This window comes from Zeus faber (assembly GCF_960531495.2).
Source record: "Zeus faber genome assembly, chromosome: 16".
In the NCBI taxonomy this organism is placed as follows: domain Eukaryota; kingdom Metazoa; phylum Chordata; class Actinopteri; order Zeiformes; family Zeidae; genus Zeus; species Zeus faber.
In genome coordinates, this window is record NC_137202.1 from 24,422,581 (window position 1) to 24,442,505 (window position 19,925).

Here is a 19,925-nt window from a genome sequence, read left to right on the forward strand (position 1 = left end):
ACCGCTTGGAAGAGTTTTCGTTTAAACGCACAAACGGCTTCGCTGCACAACACAGCAGGCTGAATCCGTGTGTTTTACTATGTGTTTTATCTTCTTTTTGGAGGCACGCTGAAGGAGTCAAATAAAACGCACCCCCACAGTCGCTGTGCTTGCTCCGGTACTCCGAAAAGTTGCATCCAAAAGTTACTATGAAGGGAAAAGTTTAAAAAGGAAAATCACTCAATGTCAGGTTTTACTCGATCATTTGTGTAGCTCTGAGTCACTCCGAATCAGAGGTTAATCTTTTTTTTTTTTTTTTACTTTATTTAACTTCTCCTGTGGACCAAATATGTTTGGGGTTTTTTGCAACACAGAGATATTTTAATAAAAGTATAATTTTAATTAAATTTTTATTTAATAAGGGGCGATGAAAATAAAATTCAGTTGGGCAGGGTTTTTTTTTGTATTTTCATGATGCCGATGCCATTTTGCACTCTTATTCCAACTGTGCTTGAATTCATTTTTTGGCTACAGTTACATTGTGCCGTGAATTAGGCAATTTGGAACCAGTTCCGAACTGGAAATGATGCTTGATACCCAGTCGTACTGGGAGAATATGAAGACAATGTGTTCTACACTGTGTACCAGATGGACATCCTTGTTTAGCAACCATTAGATGGCTTTTTCTAGGGCTTTATTTTGTTTCTATTGAGATATTCAGCGGCTCAGCTGCATACTGTAGTGCCTCCTCCTAATATGCAACTTATTCAAATGACCCTTAAAATGTAGGGCTGACGGTTCCCAAACTATATTTTCTTTCTTTTCCTTTTTTTTTTTTTTTTTTTTTAATACTGGCAAAAACACAGAGTGGAAGGTCATATAGACATCTTAAATAATCACCTGGTTTTAAGAAAAAAATAAAATTGCTAGAGATTTACTGTGCAGTACAAACCATAAAATGGTTTGACTCTTGAGAGTATTGATGCAGAACACTGCCATATGTCTATGTGAGTGCAGTCCCCTCGACATGCAGTCCACCTTAAAGACATTTCATGGTGTTGTCCTGGTCATACTGCTGAATGGATGCTTGCTCTCTTTTTATTTGTTGCTCTTTTTTTCTTTTTTTTTTTCTTACTCATTTGTGATATTTAAGTCCTCAATGTTCTCAGCTTCTGTCAAAATCCTTTCAAATAAAAGGTGACCACTTGTGTCCTGAAGGCCACCAAGCTTCCTTCTAGCCGCAGTTAATTTCCTCACTTGGATTTAGAGCAGCAAGGCCATGGAGGAATTGCAAGGGGGACGGCAGAAATTGAAAGATTAAAAAAATAATAATAAAAAGTAGGCCTTTAATGTACATTTCAAGCACTAATTTGACATGACTACTTACATTTTGTGAAATGTTTATTTAAAGTTTCTAAATCGAATCGGATAAAAGTTTAGGGGTTTTCTTTTCATGAGTTCATTGAAAATAATACAATTTGTTCAATTTTAATTTATTTGAATTTGTTTTATTTTTATTTTTTCATTAGTTGTGCACCTTTCTGCCCACGTTAACCTGTGTGAATAGGGAATAAAAACCACAAATGAATGTGACTGCTTGACCAGGTTTACTATAAACTCTATAAACTACATTTTTTATTTGTCCGTTTTGCGTCCGGTCCATGAAATCCTAGGGAGGTGGGCAAAAAACAACAATAAAAACACCAAACTGCACATTTGTACTCATCCCTTTTTATTTTTTTATGAAATTATAAATAAACTACTTAAAGAACTGCCATGTGTTAATATTAAACATATTTATGATTCAGTTAATCATTTAAAATAAAGTATAAATTATAATACTGTATAGGCCACAAATTATTGAAGACAACAGTTTTTACACGCGACTAGCACAGGTGTATCAAACCTGGGGTCGGCGGCCCCCTAGGGGTCCGTTAAAGAATTGCAGGAGGTCCGCAGCAAAATTCACATAACATCCATATACAGTATAGATTTATGTATATACTGTATATGTATGCATCAAAACAAAATTGAAATATAAGTTTTAACATTAAAGTATTCTGTATCTGTAACCTTATTCTGTTTGCTTGATCCCTTACTGGATATTTTTTTTTAGCTGACATTTAAAATAAAGTGTCAGTCATGCACGTGCTCCTCCTCATTGGTCCACTTGGTTTAATTAAATAATTGGTTGGTTTAATTGGTTTAATTAAATAATTGCCACCAATGGTAAAATGCTTCAAAACTATTTTTTTTCAATGTGCTGGTAAAAAATCAAAATAAAGCCTGTTACTAATTTCAGCCTCTCTACTTGATGTACTCAATGAAATTCCCTAGTAACTGTCATATTATTATTACCATTATTTTTAAAATATGTATGAAAAATGCATTGATAAAAATCAATGTCATATTTTAATGTTTTTTATCTGCAATGTTTAAATATTATATGATGTTTTTTTCTTTAACTCTCAGTTTGCCTCCTAACTTCTAACTTAATTATAGTAACTTAGTAATAGTTACTTATATACTTAACTAAATCTAAATAAAATAATAATATAAACATATACTGTATATTTATAATTTATATATATATATATCTCCTTATTTAAAAAGTAACACAACGTAAAGTATTCATAAAAGCCAATATATTTGCAATGGAGTAAAAGTCAAAAGTAAGTACAGATACTTGAAAAATGTACTTATCAATGTAACAATATGTACTAACAATGTACTTACACTGAGATCTCCTAACCATAGATCTTATAACAATGGGAATAGAACTCCTAACTCTGGGGGCAGAGCCCCTCACTTTTTAAATAGAACATGTCAATCCCAGAATCCCACACTCAGGGATTATAACTGAACCCCTAACTCTGGGGATAGACGTGCCTAATTGAGCTCCCAACTCTGGCAACGGAGCCCCTCACTCTGTGATTTAATCTCGGGATCGAATCCTGCGTTCAGGGAAAAGAACCAATTTAAGATCATCAGAGTCCCGCCTCAAAGCTTCTTTCATAACGCCCGGCCAGAAAACAATTCACTTGAATGCAATTTTCGTTATCTGTGGTTTCAATTTCGGGACTCGGAAAAAAATCCCAGCTCCTACAAGGGGGAGAAGTACAAAGAAACAGCCATTTAAGTCACAATTCATCGTTTGGATTTCTGGGCAACACACATGGTTAAAAGACACACATGGTGAACGTTAAGACGCCTCCACGACTCACAATGTCCTAATATAGCGGCCCATACCAAATTGGAGGACTCTAGTACAAAGTGCACTGAACACATCTTTTAACCATGCAGGAAGGCAACTGTGGGATTCAAACGCCCCATCACTTCCTTTTTGTTGTTTTTTGTGGGGTTTTTTGTTTTTTAGTGTCCCATAGACAGACACACAGTACAAAGAAGCCACACAGAAAACATTGCAGGGCCGGTTTCACTCTGCTTCAGATGTTTCAGGAAGTGATGCAGAGTCCCCCAAAATCAGGAAACTAACTATTGCTATTAATATGACAGAAGAGTCAAGGGTGGCGTGGGTGGGGTGGGAGGGGGGTGGTGAAAGCGAACAAAGCATGAATTGGAAGGCGAACGCGGGGATCAACCAACACTCGACTGCCTGAACGGACGGATTCCTGCGCGGCCATGGAAGGGGACTTGAACTCAAAATTTGGTAAAAGAAAATATAAAAATCTTTTTGTTTTCGTCTATTCACCTAAGCCTTCATTGTCAAGCTTGATTTCCTGATTTGAAAAAAAACAAAAACTAACGACAGAGGAAAAAGTATCTATTTACAGGAACGCCAAAGCTTTTTACTGGATGTTTTCATTCCTGTCGTCGGAGCAAATCGATAGAAGGGCAACGAGTAATTTGAGCTATGTTGTGATATTTAACAATCGATAGTGGTTTTTAACAAAAAATAGGATGCAAAAGAAAAAGAGGAAGTAAGTGTCATACCCTTCCTGTATGGTTCAGTGTGCCTGAGAACGAGACGCACCAGAATCTGCATTGTGATGGCTTATGGAAAAAATGTAGAATCATTTCTGCCTCCGTGGAAAACGTTCACGGAATGTCCAGTTTCGGTCCCGGGAGTGTCGACGGAGCCCGACTTGATCAAACACAGTAATGAATCAACCAAAAGGCCTGCTCGACGGTGTTGACACAGCGCAGTGTTGGCTCAGTTTGCTTTTTTTTTTTTGGCTTGACATTGACATACCAAACAAGGTGAAGTCTCCCTTCACTTTTCGAGCACCTTGAAATAAACTCCACAGATCTAGACACAAATCCTTTCGCACGTTTTCCGCCAGCTTCAGAGGGCCACATTCTGCGCAGTATTTGCTCGTGCAGTGCTGCACGTCAGGTCTTAGGAATTGGCAAAACTCTTGATATTCCACTCTTATACAATAGCCTCATGGTTTTCTACTATTTGTCTAGATATGATATCAGATCATAGCTGTGCTTTTTGCTGTACAGGCTTGAAATATATTCCATTTTCCCCATAGGGAAATCACAGGACAGCCCTCACGTCATTAAATACTATTAAGAAATGACTGTTGTGAGAATGGCAAAACTTTTTTTTGCCATTATTATTTTTGGCTAATAATAACTAATAATAGTAGTAATAGACTTTGGAGATTGGGTTGGAAAGTTTTATTTAGGAAAAAATATTAATATAAAATTGGCTAGTGTAGTGTACATTTATTATAATGAATCAGATATAATGCATGCCGATATAAAAGTTCCATGTAGATGTCGTATGTTTCATTTGATAGATTTGATTCTCCTATATGATTTATATGTTATAAATATGTTTTTAATTACTTATTTTTGTACAAATATGTATTAAATGTATATATTTATCAGAAATAATTAATTAAAACATATTTAATATGTGCTAATGACTTGGGATGTTGTCATTAAAATATAAAGTGAAAGGTCAAAACTCCGGGAGGAGGCAAAAAAATAACGGAACTGAGGGATAAAATGCTTATAATAATGTATTTTCCCCTCAGTGAGCGAGCTGGTCATTCTCCACACGGCCGAAGCGGAGGAATGGGCGACATATTTGCGCACCATCCTGAAAAACTCGAGAAAATTCCGCAAATGCTCCATTTTGCTGTACGCCGTCTCGCTGGCCGACCGACTCCACGGATACAACTTTGAGTATCTCCACAGCAGCAGGTGCGTGGTGTTACTCCTGACGGCCACGTTCCTGGACATGCTCGCCGATGCAGAACTGCACGGGGCGCTGGACAGGCTCCTCCTCGCCCCGCGCCGGGTGGTGGCTCTGCTGTGCGGCGTGGCCGACAGCGACATCCCCGCTGGAAGCTTTGAACACTGGCCGAGGTGGAGGAAGCTGCACAGCGAGGACGAGCCCGCTCTCTACCTCTCCACTATTCAAGAAGCCATGGCCGACCTAAGTATGTCCATAGACTCTTGGCTGTCACACTTAAATGTCAAACATAGTCTCAAACATAATATGCCTTAAAGGCGGGTGTTTTCCTAAAGCTGGCTTTACACTGAATCCCAAAACCCGTCCGGCGATGGGATTCGCGTCTAGGTTTCACATCAAGGATTGCAATTTTCATAATAATATATATGCATATTATAAATCACATATATGTCACTTGTAGTTAGATATATACATACATACATCTCGCTTTTCTAGTGCGGAATCCTACTCTACATAGGAATGAATCGACTTCTTGTTTGTTGTCGTTTGTCAGATTCAGTGTAAAGCCAGCTTTAGTGTGCTGACATGAGGTGTATGTCACTCTCAACAATATTAACAGGCTCCAATTGTTAGGGTTTAACGCCACACTAGTTTTATTTACTATTTTTCCAATTTTAATAGTTCTATTCCTCCACATAAACTGCGGGAATATGAATTCAAAACTACCATTAAAGTGACCTTTAAACACCCGATGTAAGTCAATTTCACTTCCTTAATTCCGGATTCAATGAGGTCATTTGTGGGAAGCTCAGTGAACCTTTGTTCGAACCAGTTATAAACGAAGCAGATTCTCAGCGCGAGGCCATAGACCAGAATTCAATCAGTCACCAATTACAGTAAATAATTGTAATTGATGTTCAGATAGGTCATTTTCCTCCATTATTTTCAGAGAAGAATAAACCACAAAAGAGTGCAGATGGGAGACAGAAAGCTGTTTCGGCATCGGTGACTCATTCCCCTTTGGGGAATGAGTCACTTTTTAACTATAACCTCTGAGGGTTATATTAGCTATTGTCCATGATAATGGCGGTGACTGTGCTGCGGGGGTGTATTGCGGCAGGGAGTAACCACAATGATCTGCTTCCACCCAAAGCCAGGCAAGCGGAGGCGGAGGGCGACGGTGGCGCTCCGGCCGCCGCAGAGCTGCTGGTGGCGCCGGCCGCTCAGGCGGAGGATCCGTCGGCGGGAGAGGGGGAAACTCACCCAGAGCTCATGGACGAGGGGAGCGCGGCAAACAAAGACCCAAGTTTAGCCGAACGCGCCCCCTGCCTCACCATTCAGCCAAGCAGAATTCGGTGTGGGGTAAGACCGTAATTATGGCATGAAGATAAGATAAGATCAGATTCCCCTTTGTTAATGAGTCACTTAACCAAGCAGAATACCTTACAACTCCGTTTCCCTTTACTCTCCGTCACCTAGGAGCAGATAACTATTTACATCATATTTGTGGATAAACTGGACAGTCGCTCGACGGCTGAGGTGGAGTTTTCGTGCGACGATGGAGCCTCTAAACGCGTCCCGGCGACCTCCGAGAACGAATATACCCTGAGCGTCGCCACGCCGGGTAAGTGTCAGGGGACTCTTGAGTCTACGTTCCCTTCAAAAAGGTGCTGATAACTCATCTCCCAGTTGTGTACAATTATACGGCTCCCATACATTTTTAGGCTAAATCTTGTTCCTGTCTCGGCTCAGATATGCCCGGCGGACCGGTGTCGCTCACTTTGCACACTGATCAGTCCTCCATCGGTTTGGGGATGGTGAGGTACTACACAAACATGGCAGAGGTCAGCCGTTGTCTTGAACAAGCCACTAATCCCATGGAATTCATATGCCAGGTGAGAGTTTTAGGTCCAAATCAAGTGGATCCGGACGTAGTGATTCCCGAGTGGGTGCATTGGCTTTTCTGTTGACACGCTGGTATTTACCAGGCGTTCAACATCGCAGACAACGTGACAGAATCCCTGGACAACATGCTAACTAACTCGCTTAGATCCAGAATGCCTCAGAACGGTCTTCATCTCTTTGGCATCAGACAGATTGAAGAAAACAACATGGCAGCCAGTGAGTACCGTGCCTTTTTCCAGTCTTTGGCCGATTCTGATCCCTCCCAACCTGGCCATTGTGGCCTTTGTGCTTTTATATCTTATAGACATTCTGTATTTCCCTTCAACGTGATTCCTCGCATGGGATGTAGCTTACCGTTCCTATAGGATGATAAAACTTTTCTTTTATCGAGTCTTGGATTGGTCTATCGTATCTAGAATGGAGGTAACAGCTGTTTAATACCTTTGAGTGACTTAGTGGTGCAGCAGGATCCTGTGGAAAATGCGACAAAAGGAGCCTTATTTGACTTTCAAAGAGCGCTTTTGACACCTTCAAAACAGGTTAGTTTCACGTGCACGGAGGAGGCATGGATCCCGGTTTGGGAACCACTGCTTTAGAAGCTCTGTTGTTGACTCGCGATGTATAACAAGGAAGGAAACACAGTGGGGGAACCTGGACGCTCGCTTTTCCCTCAGATCAACGGGACCATGAGCTGCCCACCCTTCTCCACTTCGCGGCCAAGTACGGCCTGAAGAAGCTGACCACGGCCCTGCTCCTGTGTCCCGGGGCGCTGCAGGCCTACAGCGTGATGAACCGCAACGGCGACTACCCCAACACGCTGGCCGAGAGGAGCGGCTTCTCCGACCTCCGGCAGTTCATGGACGAATTTGTTGTAAGTCCTCCCGACGGGGGTTCACCGCCGGTCCACCCGGCAATGCAACGGTGCCGTGCGACAGCCGGGTCAATGCGCCACTTGTGCTCTCACCAGGAGACGGCGGACATGATCAAGCATCACATGAGGGACTCCACCAGCATGGAGGAGGACGGCGAGGAATACGAGATGATGTCGGCGACGCCTGAGAACATCATCATGAAATACGGTCAAACGGAGGACATCTACGAGTCCATGCTGGGCATCGCCCCGGAATGCGCAGACGACATGTGTAAGTTTAAGCCGAGGCTGTATGCGATTGTAACAGTGTGATGATGATGATGATGATGATGACGATGATGATGATGACGATGATGATGATGATGATGATAATGATGATAATGATGATGATGATGATGATGATGATGATGATGAAAATGGAAACGATGACGATGATGATGATGATGATGATGATGATGATGATGATGATGATGATGATGAAAGGACTACGTTCCTTTCCTTCCAGATGAAGTGATGTACACAGCGGAGGAGAATCACAGCCGAGAGGAAGCCATGCTCCGAAAGTTCTTTCAAGGTACACATTTACATACACGCTCTGGACGTGAGAAACGGTTCGATAATGCCGCCCGATGCTGGCGATCCCGCTGGATTCTTTTAAGCGTTGTGAAGAGAGAGTCAAAACAAAATTGGCAAAACATAAGATCCATTGATTTTTTTCACTTTCATCTCGGGTCTCTCGGCATGTGTGTTTGGAAAGGATAATATGGCTGTGTTTGCTGTCCAATAGCGAAACCCGATGCAGGTCGAGCCCAAAATGAGCAGAAACGGCCTCCCACCGAGAAAGAGGAAGACGAGGGCAGAGGCAATGCGGAGCACTGTAAGGAGGGGGAGGAGGAGGAGGGTGGGGAGGAAGAGGAGGAGGAGGAGGAGGAGGACCCGTACAACCTCTGCCCGGAGAACGTCTACGACACCGTGGAGGGAAATGCAAGCTATTTCCAAGAAATCCTAAACCGCCCGCCGGCCCCCGTGCCAAGACCTCAGATTACAGAATCCGTCGAGTTCAGGACGTACATCCACAACGGTGCCACTCGCAAAATGTTCCCCCTTCAGGTGAAGTTGTGTACTCGCTCTGTGGGACAAAATGGGATGACCTCACTTCCTTTCTCTAATTACGCAGTGTTTTCAGCGGCGCCGCAGAGTGAACCCGGTCAAAGAGAAAGCTCGACAGGTACGGAGTGTGGTGCAAAAACACAGAGAGAGGACCGTGACGACGGCGCGAGAAGAAGAGAGATTTTCCAACTTTTCTATCTTTTGTGAGACGTTAAATCGCAGCGACCTCTCCCGCCTCCAGCCCAGCCCGGGACGTACCAGACGTCGCCGCCGCCGCCGCCACTGCCACCGCCAACGCCGCCGCCGCCACCACCGCCGCCACCGTCCCTTCCCCCTCACGACCCCTACGCCGGGGTGAAGACCCCCGGGCAGAGGCAGCTCATCGCCCTGCAGGAGAGGGTGAAGGAGGGGGTCATAAGTGTGGACGAGGCGGTGAAAGAGTTCAAGGCCTGGCAGTTTGACCATGAGCAACGGTCCAACTCCATACGCTATCAGCAGGTACGATACAAAGACGCTCCCAGAGCCTGCCGCCTCTGTTTCTGTGGCTCAAAACTGTCGTTGTCCGCTTGTTTTCAGGGGAATCTGAAGAAACTGCGGGACAGCATCACCAGGCGGCACCAGGAGAGGCAGAAGAAGGGAGGGAACGTGGGTAAGGTCCCCTTTTAAGGTCCTCCGTCCCGCCACTCGGGATCTCGATGCGCTGGTGAGATCCTGTGTGACGGACGGGTGACGCGTTCTCCTCCTTTGAAGATTATGAAATAACCGCTCCGCTTCAGAGCTGCACCATGGAATGCACCATGTACGAGTCGTCCACCCACCTCTCCCGCGCTCCTGCCGCGGCTTCTCGGCCGATCCAGAGAGGCAACTGGAAGACGGGGAGCACCTCCAGCACATCCAGTGAGTCTCGCAGCTGCTTTTCCCCTCAGCCATGCAACCGAGTGGTGTAAAATTAGTTTTAACGTTGTTTCACAAAGTCGAAATACAAAATATAAATGACATTTAACGCAAGGTCACTGAAAAAGGCCTCTCCCAACATCTTATTCATTTATCAAAAGGTATAATCACTTTGTAGATGTATTGCTTTACCTGCGATGCTCAAAATGAAATCCTCAAACACAAACATTTCTTTATAAGATATGATCTTTATGATCTTATATGATGCATACATTTTACAGGATCTAATTACTGTACCCACAAAGGCATTTAACTGATTAACGCACAGGATTTTGAAATACATGAATAAGAAATCCATTTAATCAAAATATACTGTATGTTCACATATTATTTGATCTCATATTTGAGAATTATTTGAGAATAAGGTCAATTAAAGAGCAGAAATTTGAGAGAAATAATGATTGAAAATCATTCGCTGAGGAAAGATCGTGATATTTCAAGGCTTAAATGAATGACCCAACACTTACCAAAATGAAATTGTGGATAGTGTTTACTTATTTTTTAATTAAATGTATTTTGCTTCTTTGCTTTTTTATTATTACTATTTAATTTCCGTCCATTAATGTGAAGCATGTTGAGTTGCATGACGTGTATGAAAGGTGCGATACAAATAATAATAATTTTTATTATTATTGCTATTGTTATTGTTGTTATTATTTTTAATTATTATTATTATTATTATTAGTATTATTAGAATTATTAGCTTTATTAGTATTATTAGTATTATTATACAGAAAAAAACGAACATTTCTGCACGCAGGTACTGAGAGCAACAGACTCAGCATACAGAGCATCGTGAGCTCCAGCAGCAGCGCAGAACCCGACTTTGAGGTGACTCAGACTTCAAAATGGCTGTGAGAGCTACTGTACCGGACTGCGAGCTTTAAATGACACCACAGTCAGTTACACGCTCACTTCTATCAACCTCAGGCAAACAGAATTAACTGAACAAGTGCCTGGCTTCAACTATTTTTAAACTCACGAGTCAAGTTTATTTCTATAGCCCTTGATCACAGTACAATGTGTAGTGACTCCCCATGTCGCACAGAAATCAACAGCATCCACTAGTGCAGTGGTATTCAAACATTTTTTCGGGTGGTGGGGCCTGAAAAGAGGGAGGAAATGGCGAAGGGGCCTAGGAATAACAAGTGCTGGGTGATATATATTCCATAACATGCCATTGCTATGTTCAACTAGACAGTGTGGGAGTGTGGGTCACATGTTAGAAACGATGCTTGTCAAAATGAATTTTTTTGTGTCCATGAAATGAATGGATTTGACGTCTCCACAGGATGCGCTGGACATCCTGACGCCTCCGTCGCGACCTCCGCGACACAACCACAGTCCTCCACCCAGCATTCCTCCCAGGATCCCAGAGAGGTCAGTCTGGAGCTTCTCGGGCAGGGACGGTGCTAGGCCCCCACCGGCCCCCCGTAGATTAGAAAGCGCTCCAAGTTTCTATGGGGTCGAAAGACAGCAGTCGGTTGTCCCCATGTTAACATGACATCCAATCAATGCAGGAACGACATGGACTGAATGTCCTCGAGTGCAGAGGTTCCCAAACACTGGGGGCCTTTGACAATTTTTTCAGGCGCGATCTGCAATCTGTTCCGCAGTGGAGCAGCAGCAGGAAACTGAGTAAATAAAATACATCTAAATACATCTAGGTTTTTTATTTGCTTTGTTTGGAGAAAAGATCACTCTGATCAAAGCTGCGGAACCATGTGTATGTAATGCCCTACTAAATTTGAGCCTTAAAAATTTGAATATATTCAAGTAGTTCAAAACAACGTTATACGTTAAAGCAATTAATAATCTAAATAATCGAAATAATCTATAATCTATCTATCAACTTACCTAATTAAGACTTGGCCTCCCTCAAAAGAGGTGAAACAACAGGACCGTGGGGTGTGAACATTTATTAACCTAATTAACCTTCTTACCTGTAATTGTAAACATTACACACATATTTCCCATATTCATGCCTGGAAGAATGTTGTGCCGTACCATTACGCTGTGCCTCGCGCTCCGTGTGGCAGCTACGCAGCGGTGGGGCGCGAGCCGCAGCTCAGATCAGAGCCATCCTTGTTTCCCCACACAAAGCAGATAAAAACAGTGTGTTTTTATTGTCGATTGTTTTTTCTTTGACTGAATGAAACCAGAAATGCCGCCGTGTGTAAATGGGGACACTTTCACAGTCACTGCCCACTCCACCGGAGGAAAAAAGTTGACCCCCCATCCCCGATTGTCATCGTATGATTCGCACTCCGTCTAAAGGACAAAAGCAAGCAGCAGCAACATGTGCTGTACCGTTTGTTCTTGTGCCCGAGCGTGTGTACAGGGTTTTCTTTGCGTGTCGCTGCACCTTTTAAATAAAGTGAGGAAAGCCCCCACAGGCAGACAAGAGGAAGAAGGCTGCGTGTGAAGTGAGGCGGTGTGAAGCGATATAGAGGAAATGTGTTCAAACGCGTTCATGAAATGTGAAATGAAAGGAAACCGAAGAGATGCCGCACACACAGTATGTCGTCCTGCAGAAGCCGGGGGCTCTCTGCGGATGACTTTTCGGGTCCTCTCTTGAACCCGGCCGCAGGACGGTGGGGAGCTCACATTTGTCGGGAAGACTATCGCCGAAGCCTGCTTCACACCGAATGCGACAGAGGACGCGAGCAAACGGGGTTTGTTCATTCTTGTGGAGAGTCGGATTCGCTGCGGTGCGGAATTTCCACTTCCCGTCGAGGCTCTGGGATGTGCTTTAAACTTTCGACTCGAGTTTCGGTTTCGACACTACGACAAGAAGTGGCGTCAGTCAATTTTTTTTATAGGAATTGAGCTTGGAACTAAGTAAATAAGTCATAAGTACGTTATTAAACGTTATTAACATTTACATTGGATGCCCATATCCACTATCTATCACTAACTTTTTATACCAGTGAATTGTGTGTATTTATTTTTATTTTTTGTTAGACCACTATATCAAGGGAGTTTAAAACCACCATTCATGGAACATGCTAAATGTCCCACTGATCAGATTACTCGCTGTTATATCGGAAATAACAAGCTCTCAGATTTTCTTGGATGTCGGACTAGAAATCCAACTATAAAGGAAGGACTGTCTGTCTGTCTGTCCTTCGATTGTCTCCAGAACCGTTCGTCCGATCTACTTCACACGTGGTGTTTCGCTGGGGACCCCAGGGACGTGCAGTGTCGAATTTAGTGCAATTTGGACACGCGACACGTGTAATGTTAATAAACTTTGCTCTGTGCAGCGACGAGGGGGGGCTTTGCTTTGTGCAGCAGCGGGGCTTCAGGAAGTGCATCGCTGGGCACCCGAGGATGTTCCAGACAGGCACGTTTTGAACGGGCTCTGCACTAGTATTTTGTGATTCATTGTAGTTCACCCGACGGCCACAAGGGGGTCGGGTCCGCGTGTGAGATCCGATTATAAGCTAATGGTGTGAAGTAGGCTTTAAAGCACATTATCGTTTCATAGTATTTCACATACAGGGGACAAGGGAACCTACTTAATGTCAAATATGCATGATAAATTAAAAAAAAATTTAAATAAATTAATTTGTCCAAAGCTAGAGAAGGTAAAAAAAAGTATCTACTTCACCGACAGTGAGGGAGGATTCTCTTGCTCTTCTTGTCGCAATATCGCCATTCTTCCGTCAATGTTTTGTGATGTGTCCGTCTGACCCGGTGCCCTTTCTCCCAACGCGTGCTGTTTCTTTTTTTTTAGGATGCCGGAGCCATCGCTGCAGGATCGTTACATATCCTGCCCCACGCGAGCTCTCCCTCGGATACCCACCCAAGGAGGGTGCCCTCCGCCCCCCGCGCCTCGCCGCCCGCGGTGACTCCACGTGGCGTCGCAACCGATTTTCGAGGCGATTTTCGTGGTGAAACATCTGCGTTCATCTGCTGCGATGTGTCCGGCCGCCGGGTGCTCCGAAAGGCCTGGCCGTGCCGGTGTTTGAGTGTTCCTCCTCGGCCCTGTCAAAGTGCCTTACAGTCCACTTGACACTTGTTTAAAAGGTGTTCAGGCCTTCACGAGGGAAGAGAAATGCACACAAATGAACAATATAAACAGAGCAGTTAACAGGGTGCAGTAAAACAACCGTCTATTTGAACGTCACCAGGAGCGACGCTTTTGAAAAGTCTTTTAAATCCTCACTTCACTTGGAAACAATGGGCAAAGGCTGAAGTCTTCACCCGTTAAAACTAAGAGGTCCCTCAACCGCTTTGACGTGTGTGAGTTAAGAGCTCAGGAGGCCGTGCGGTGGCTTAGAGGTTCCTCTGGAAGAATTTTATTCTATTCCATTACATCGTATTTAATTCTGTTCTACTCGGTCCAATTCCTACTGGTTTAATTTGCAGTAAAGGTGCTAAATCCAAATTTGGATTAAACTGTTTGGAACATGTAATAATGCCTTGTGAGGGATTTTATTAGATTTTTCTTGTGACAAAATTGAAAACCCGTATGGTAGATACTACTGGATAGGTGGTGTGATATGGCGGTACGGAGAAATCGGGACTGAGTCTCCAATTTCATGTGAATGTCAAAATTCTGTGTTGCAGCTGAACCCTCGAATAGTGAATGTATTGTGATGGTGATGCCGTGTTTGGTGTGAACGCCACTGGTAAATTAACCACTTCAATAAATTACTTTAAAGAATCCCACCCGTGGTTTTGTTCAACGGCAACGCGTCATTTAATTCATTGCTGTGACAAATCTTGATTGGTCGATCTTGCACCGGAGAGAGATTTTAGTTTGCGCCACATTGTCTCAGCGCCTACAACTCGAAAGAGCTTTGGTCTTACATACATCACATTTTTACTAAAAGTCCCCAAATGTGTCTACTACAAACAGCGGTCGCTTAAACCTTATTATGATATCACAGACTTAATGAACTGATGTGTGATCATGTGACTCTAGTTTTACTCTGGTCGGTGGTGGAACTGGCACTATTATAGTATAAATTTCACATTGGGTCCCACCCTAATGTTCAAAAAAAAATGTAAGGGCCACTGTCAGTCACAGGCCCTTAGAATCCTCCTAACCACCCCCAGTTCGGCTCCCATGATTACAACCCACTGCATGTTTGAACCCAGGTCTCCCCTATAATATGACGATTGGCCACTAGATAGCGCACTACACGCGCACATTCACCCCCCCCCTAACCCCCCAGTATTAATACATGTTTTGAATGTGGAATTACTCCTAACACTCTGCGTGGGCCCGTCTGCTGTTTATTTAAATGAGGGAGTCCGTACTGCCACATAATAACACGCGTGCGGTGCGCGCTTTGCACCGAGGGCCCGCTCCGCCATGGAACCTGGCGATGACGAACGTTCGACTCTTTATTCTGATCCGGCACATGACGAGTCGCTCAGTGCGAAGGAGTCGTTCGATTTCCCGACAATTTTTCCGACTCTGAGTTGGTATTTGCACGACGTGCGAGGGGGTAATTCCGGTGAACGACGAGCAGGCTCGGTTGAGTTGTGAACGGAATTCACCCCGGGATCTTTTAATTCTCTCACAATTATTTTTTTTTTTTTTGGTGCAAGAAGCAAAATGTGGATCCCATATTTTTTTTTTATCTTTATTTTTTGCCGAATCCTCTCAAATAATCTAGATTTAATAAAAATAAATAAATGAATTCATCAGTTCAAATCAATTGATTTTGTATTGTCTTGTGCATATATGTCTTCATCGGTCACATTTAATGCAAACCTTCCCCCGTACTTTAATTTGAGTCATCGTCAGGAACTATTTCAGGATTCACTCGCGCGCCCACTCTTTACAGATTCGTTCGTAACGAACGAATCGTTTGCGTGTCTTGCGTCACTACACCAGTCTGCCGCTGTCGCCCACGCGCACACACACACACACACACACACACACACACACACACACGCACACGCACACGCACGCGCACACAAACACGCACACCATGCACACGCACACGCATGCACGCTACAGCAGTGCGTGTGCCTGCAACGCCACAAGGAACCCTGGATTACCGCTCTACAGAGGTAAGCGCGTTTTGCTTTTTCGCTCTTAACGTCTGCGTGGTAAAACATGCCTGCGTGGTACAACATGCCTGCGTGGTAAAACATGCGCATGTATGTCCCGATACATCCCCAGGATATTTTGAGATAAAAAAAAAAAAAAAAAAAGTATCTCTTCTTTTCATCCCACCCTGCCCATATGTTCTGCCTTGGCAGCAAAATAGCTGACTTCGTATTATTTGCGCGCGGTGGATAAATCTGCGCGACCGTTATTTATTTATGTATTTATTTATTTCTTTTAATATGGAAGGAAATGTGATTCAAACACTTTTGTCAAATAAGACGTCAACAACCTGACGTCGCTCCGTCGGGTTACCGCAGTGTGGACGCGCCGCACTCCGCGCCACGGTGCGGGACGCACGCACATGGTAAGTCCGCTGTTCCGTGTGACGTGTGTACGTGTAGGGCTGACACATGGCCGCCTGTCAGACCGCACAGGCCGGTGGTTATCAGCCTTTTTGAGGTTCCTCAATCGGATTTGTTCGGGGGGCCCCAATTTGAGAATGTCTGACTTTTTTTGTTTTTGTTGTTGTTGTTGTTGTTGTTGTTGATTCAGGATCCAGAATTCCATACCAGTCAGTGGATCTCTGACCAGAACCCTCAATGTTGCACATTCTGCTAAACGTCTTGTGTAAGAAATAATGGTGACGTTTGAACCCTTAAATCGCTCTGCCCAGGACCCCTGGAACCCCTTTGAGGACCCCCGGGCGGGGTCCTGGATGGTGTCACAGTTAAAGTGGTAATCCGTGAGATTATTTTGATTAAAGAAAAACACCACGTTTGATACCTTTCTCTGAGCCGGCACTTATATGTACTCTTCTATGTGCTTTTTCCACTGTTGGTGGCGTGGTCCGCCTCGAGCTGTTAGGTATGAGAACAGTCCTGCACTGTGAGGCTTTTTTTTTTTCGTGGCTTATTGACACACTCAATATGAATGTGCACCTTCATGTTCCAGGCGTTTGGCAAAGCAGCTCGAGGCCACGCACACACACATGCACGCACGCAGATACACACACACACACACACACACACACACACACACACACACACACACACACACACACTGACTCCATTGCCAAACCCCTTCTTGTATTTATTTGCATTTTTTTAAATCACATTAAGAAATTTTAAGGTCCATTTTGACCAGACAAGATAGAAAATCATATGAGATATTAGAAGTTGATGAACTACAATAACTTATTTGACTGAGATGAGTTGACGGGGAAAACTTTTATTTCAGCATTGAAACGAGTATAATTCCTCATTAAATATATTCCTTTCAATCGATACCTTTTCTAATTTGGATGGTCAGGTTGACATTGCTTCAAAGTATTCCACGTCTTTTATCTGTGGATTCTGTTTCATTTCAGTTGGGTGGAAATTGAAAACAGAAAAGCAGAGATCTTTACTCTTCATCCCCTGTCGGATTTTTGTGAATATCGGATATTCACAAAAATACATTTCAGTTTAGGAGCTGCCAAGTAGACACTAATCCAAGACGTACTGGATTTGTTCTGGTGAGGGTTGGTGCGTTTCACTACAGACGACTAGCATTAAAAAATAAGAATTTAACAGTCCGAACAATAACAATAATAATAAAAATAAGAGAGAAAAGAAAAGAAAAGAAAGAGAGAAAAGTAAGAAATTTAAAAAAAATTGAAATATTTACAAATAGCCATAAAAAAACACACAAAACTGAAAAAATCATAAATATAAAAAGAATACAGAATATATCAGAGGATAAGGATAAACCAACTGGTAAAGACTATTAACATCTGGGACGGATCATCATCCTCATGCAAAGTAGAGTCTTCCGGTGGAGTTGATGTATTAAGGAACAACTAACAAGCCGGAAGGGACTTGCAGTCGGAGGGTTGAAGCACCAAATCTATCTTCCACTGAGCCTCCAAGAGTCATTCAGCATATTGATTTCAGCATGTTTACACCGGGTCGTGTGAGTGAGAGCAACAATAGACCTCCTGCTCCTGTTTCAGGTGACAGATATTTGATTTCCCACACAGGCCGGCCGCTCCTCGCTACAGGCAACCTCGCCGAGTGACAAGTTTTTCTGGTTTCGAAGCATGAGGCTCCTGAGGCTCCTGGTTTGCGCGGTGTCGTAAGAGGAGCCGCGGGTGCTTAAACAGAGCCGGGGGCGTGTTTGCGTGCGTGAATGAAACAGGTAAAGCGGCCTTCCGTCCCGCCGTGGGAAGGGTCAGCTTCGGGTTGTTTGGTCGCCCTGCAGCCCGAGAGCGACAGCCCTCTTCACCTGGCGCCGTCTATTTTCTCTCCTAGCTTTGTGGCTCAGACTTCATAAGCACTTCACATATGCAAAATAGAGTATCATTAAAATTGACATTTTGTCATAATTTATCTTATTCATTATGTTCAGTGAAATTTGGGCACGACCTGGTCGTCAAGCTTTGTCAAAACTGGAGATGTTTCTGCAGCACTGAATATAACACTAATAGGAATTAGGAGTTCCCGAACTCAGGTTGGCAATTCCCGGTGACGGATGTATGGAAAGAACCTTTGTGGCTAAATTATGACTTGAGAATTATTTTGAGTGTTCTGATATAGTCCAGTTTTTGACTTCCAAAATAATAATAATGAAAAAAAAAAAAATCAAGATCAACAGTGCAGTTTTTTTTATTTCTCTTTCGACAGAATAACAGCGATCCTACGGTCCCTTTTTGGGGGCGGAGCCTGCGCAATTATTAATATTTTATAAAGCTTGTTCAGAATTGTCTCACACCGATCCCTTGGATCCCCTGAATCTCAAAGTGGGTTTGGAAGATTGACCAAAAAGGTGGCTTCGCTAGAGCCAGGCACAGGAGTATCCATGGGGAATACGTCCGATGCCGAAACAAGGTTGCTTTGGAGAAAGGAAGCAAAACGCCATTTTGAGTTGTTTTACTAGCCATCACAACATGCTGCCCCCTGGAGTGCTCCGTCCTGATATCGATGCAATATCGATATCGTGTTATGAGACTAGATATCATCTGGGAATTTGGTTATTGTACTGTTGTGATGGTTGAATCCTGGTCTAAAAGGCTGCATCACACTCAAGTAATTGCGATTTTTGCAGCTGTTGCAGCTGCTCTGATCAACGTACCCTTTATTACTAACCATTCCGTCTCGTGGAAATATCCCATGAAAGCGGCAACAGTCGCAGCAAAAATATAATAAAATAAACAATATTGGGGTATTTCATCAGAAATAGGGATATTTGATTTTTTTCAACATCGTCCAGCTGTGAGAGACTAATCCGTTGGAGTTTTCTCACGTGGACTTCGGACAATGTCCAGATAATCATGTCTGGACGTGGCTGCGGCGAGAGGTGGAGCCTGGGTAGAGCGTGCAGGAGGAAGGACGTGACGCAAAGAAAGTGCGCTGCGGGAACGCGCCCCGACTGGGATCGCACCGGCGTCACGTAGCCGCGTCGCAATTCAGTCGTAAACAACCGAGTCTCCGTTGTTGCCGTGCCTCGACTTTTACGGACGATTTCTGCGGCGGCCCCTTAGCGACAGAAGTTCCCGAAATCTCGTCGTACGTCCCTCCTTCTTGCACTGCACTCCGATGTTTGTTTTTTTGCCGGCCTCGGAAAGAAACGGAAACGTCGCCAACGCGCAGTTGTGACCTGCTCACACATGACCATCAATCGGACATGACGCAGACTTTGTACTCGGGTTCTGGCCGGGTTAAGTCCGGGTAATGTCCGCTCCTACCGATTCGGACATTTGCCTTCTCACATACAGCTCCTCCGGGTAATGTCCGGGTAATTTCAGGGTTGCGGTGCATGTGTGAAAGCAGCTGGTGAACGACAAATCATCTTGTCCTCAAATTACTAAAAAATAAACATATAACCTC

The 19,925-nt window shown here is 43.8% G+C and overlaps 1 protein-coding gene across 1 annotated transcript; it reads left to right on the forward strand.

The window, feature by feature from the left end:
- Positions 1-3,585: 3,585 nt before the first annotated feature.
- Positions 3,586-13,983, forward strand: pik3ap1 (phosphoinositide-3-kinase adaptor protein 1). The gene is made up of 18 exons (XM_080016451.1): positions 3,586-3,649; positions 4,989-5,396; positions 6,303-6,511; positions 6,629-6,773; positions 6,902-7,044; positions 7,138-7,270; positions 7,729-7,925; positions 8,022-8,196; positions 8,431-8,499; positions 8,713-8,802; positions 8,860-9,006; positions 9,103-9,153; positions 9,277-9,533; positions 9,612-9,684; positions 9,786-9,932; positions 10,750-10,820; positions 11,281-11,369; positions 13,729-13,983. Exons 1-18 carry the CDS (start codon positions 3,622-3,624, stop codon positions 13,841-13,843), a joined length of 2,547 nt encoding a protein of 848 aa, XP_079872577.1. The 5' UTR covers positions 3,586-3,621; the 3' UTR covers positions 13,844-13,983.
- The last annotated feature ends 5,942 nt before the right edge of the window (positions 13,984-19,925 follow it).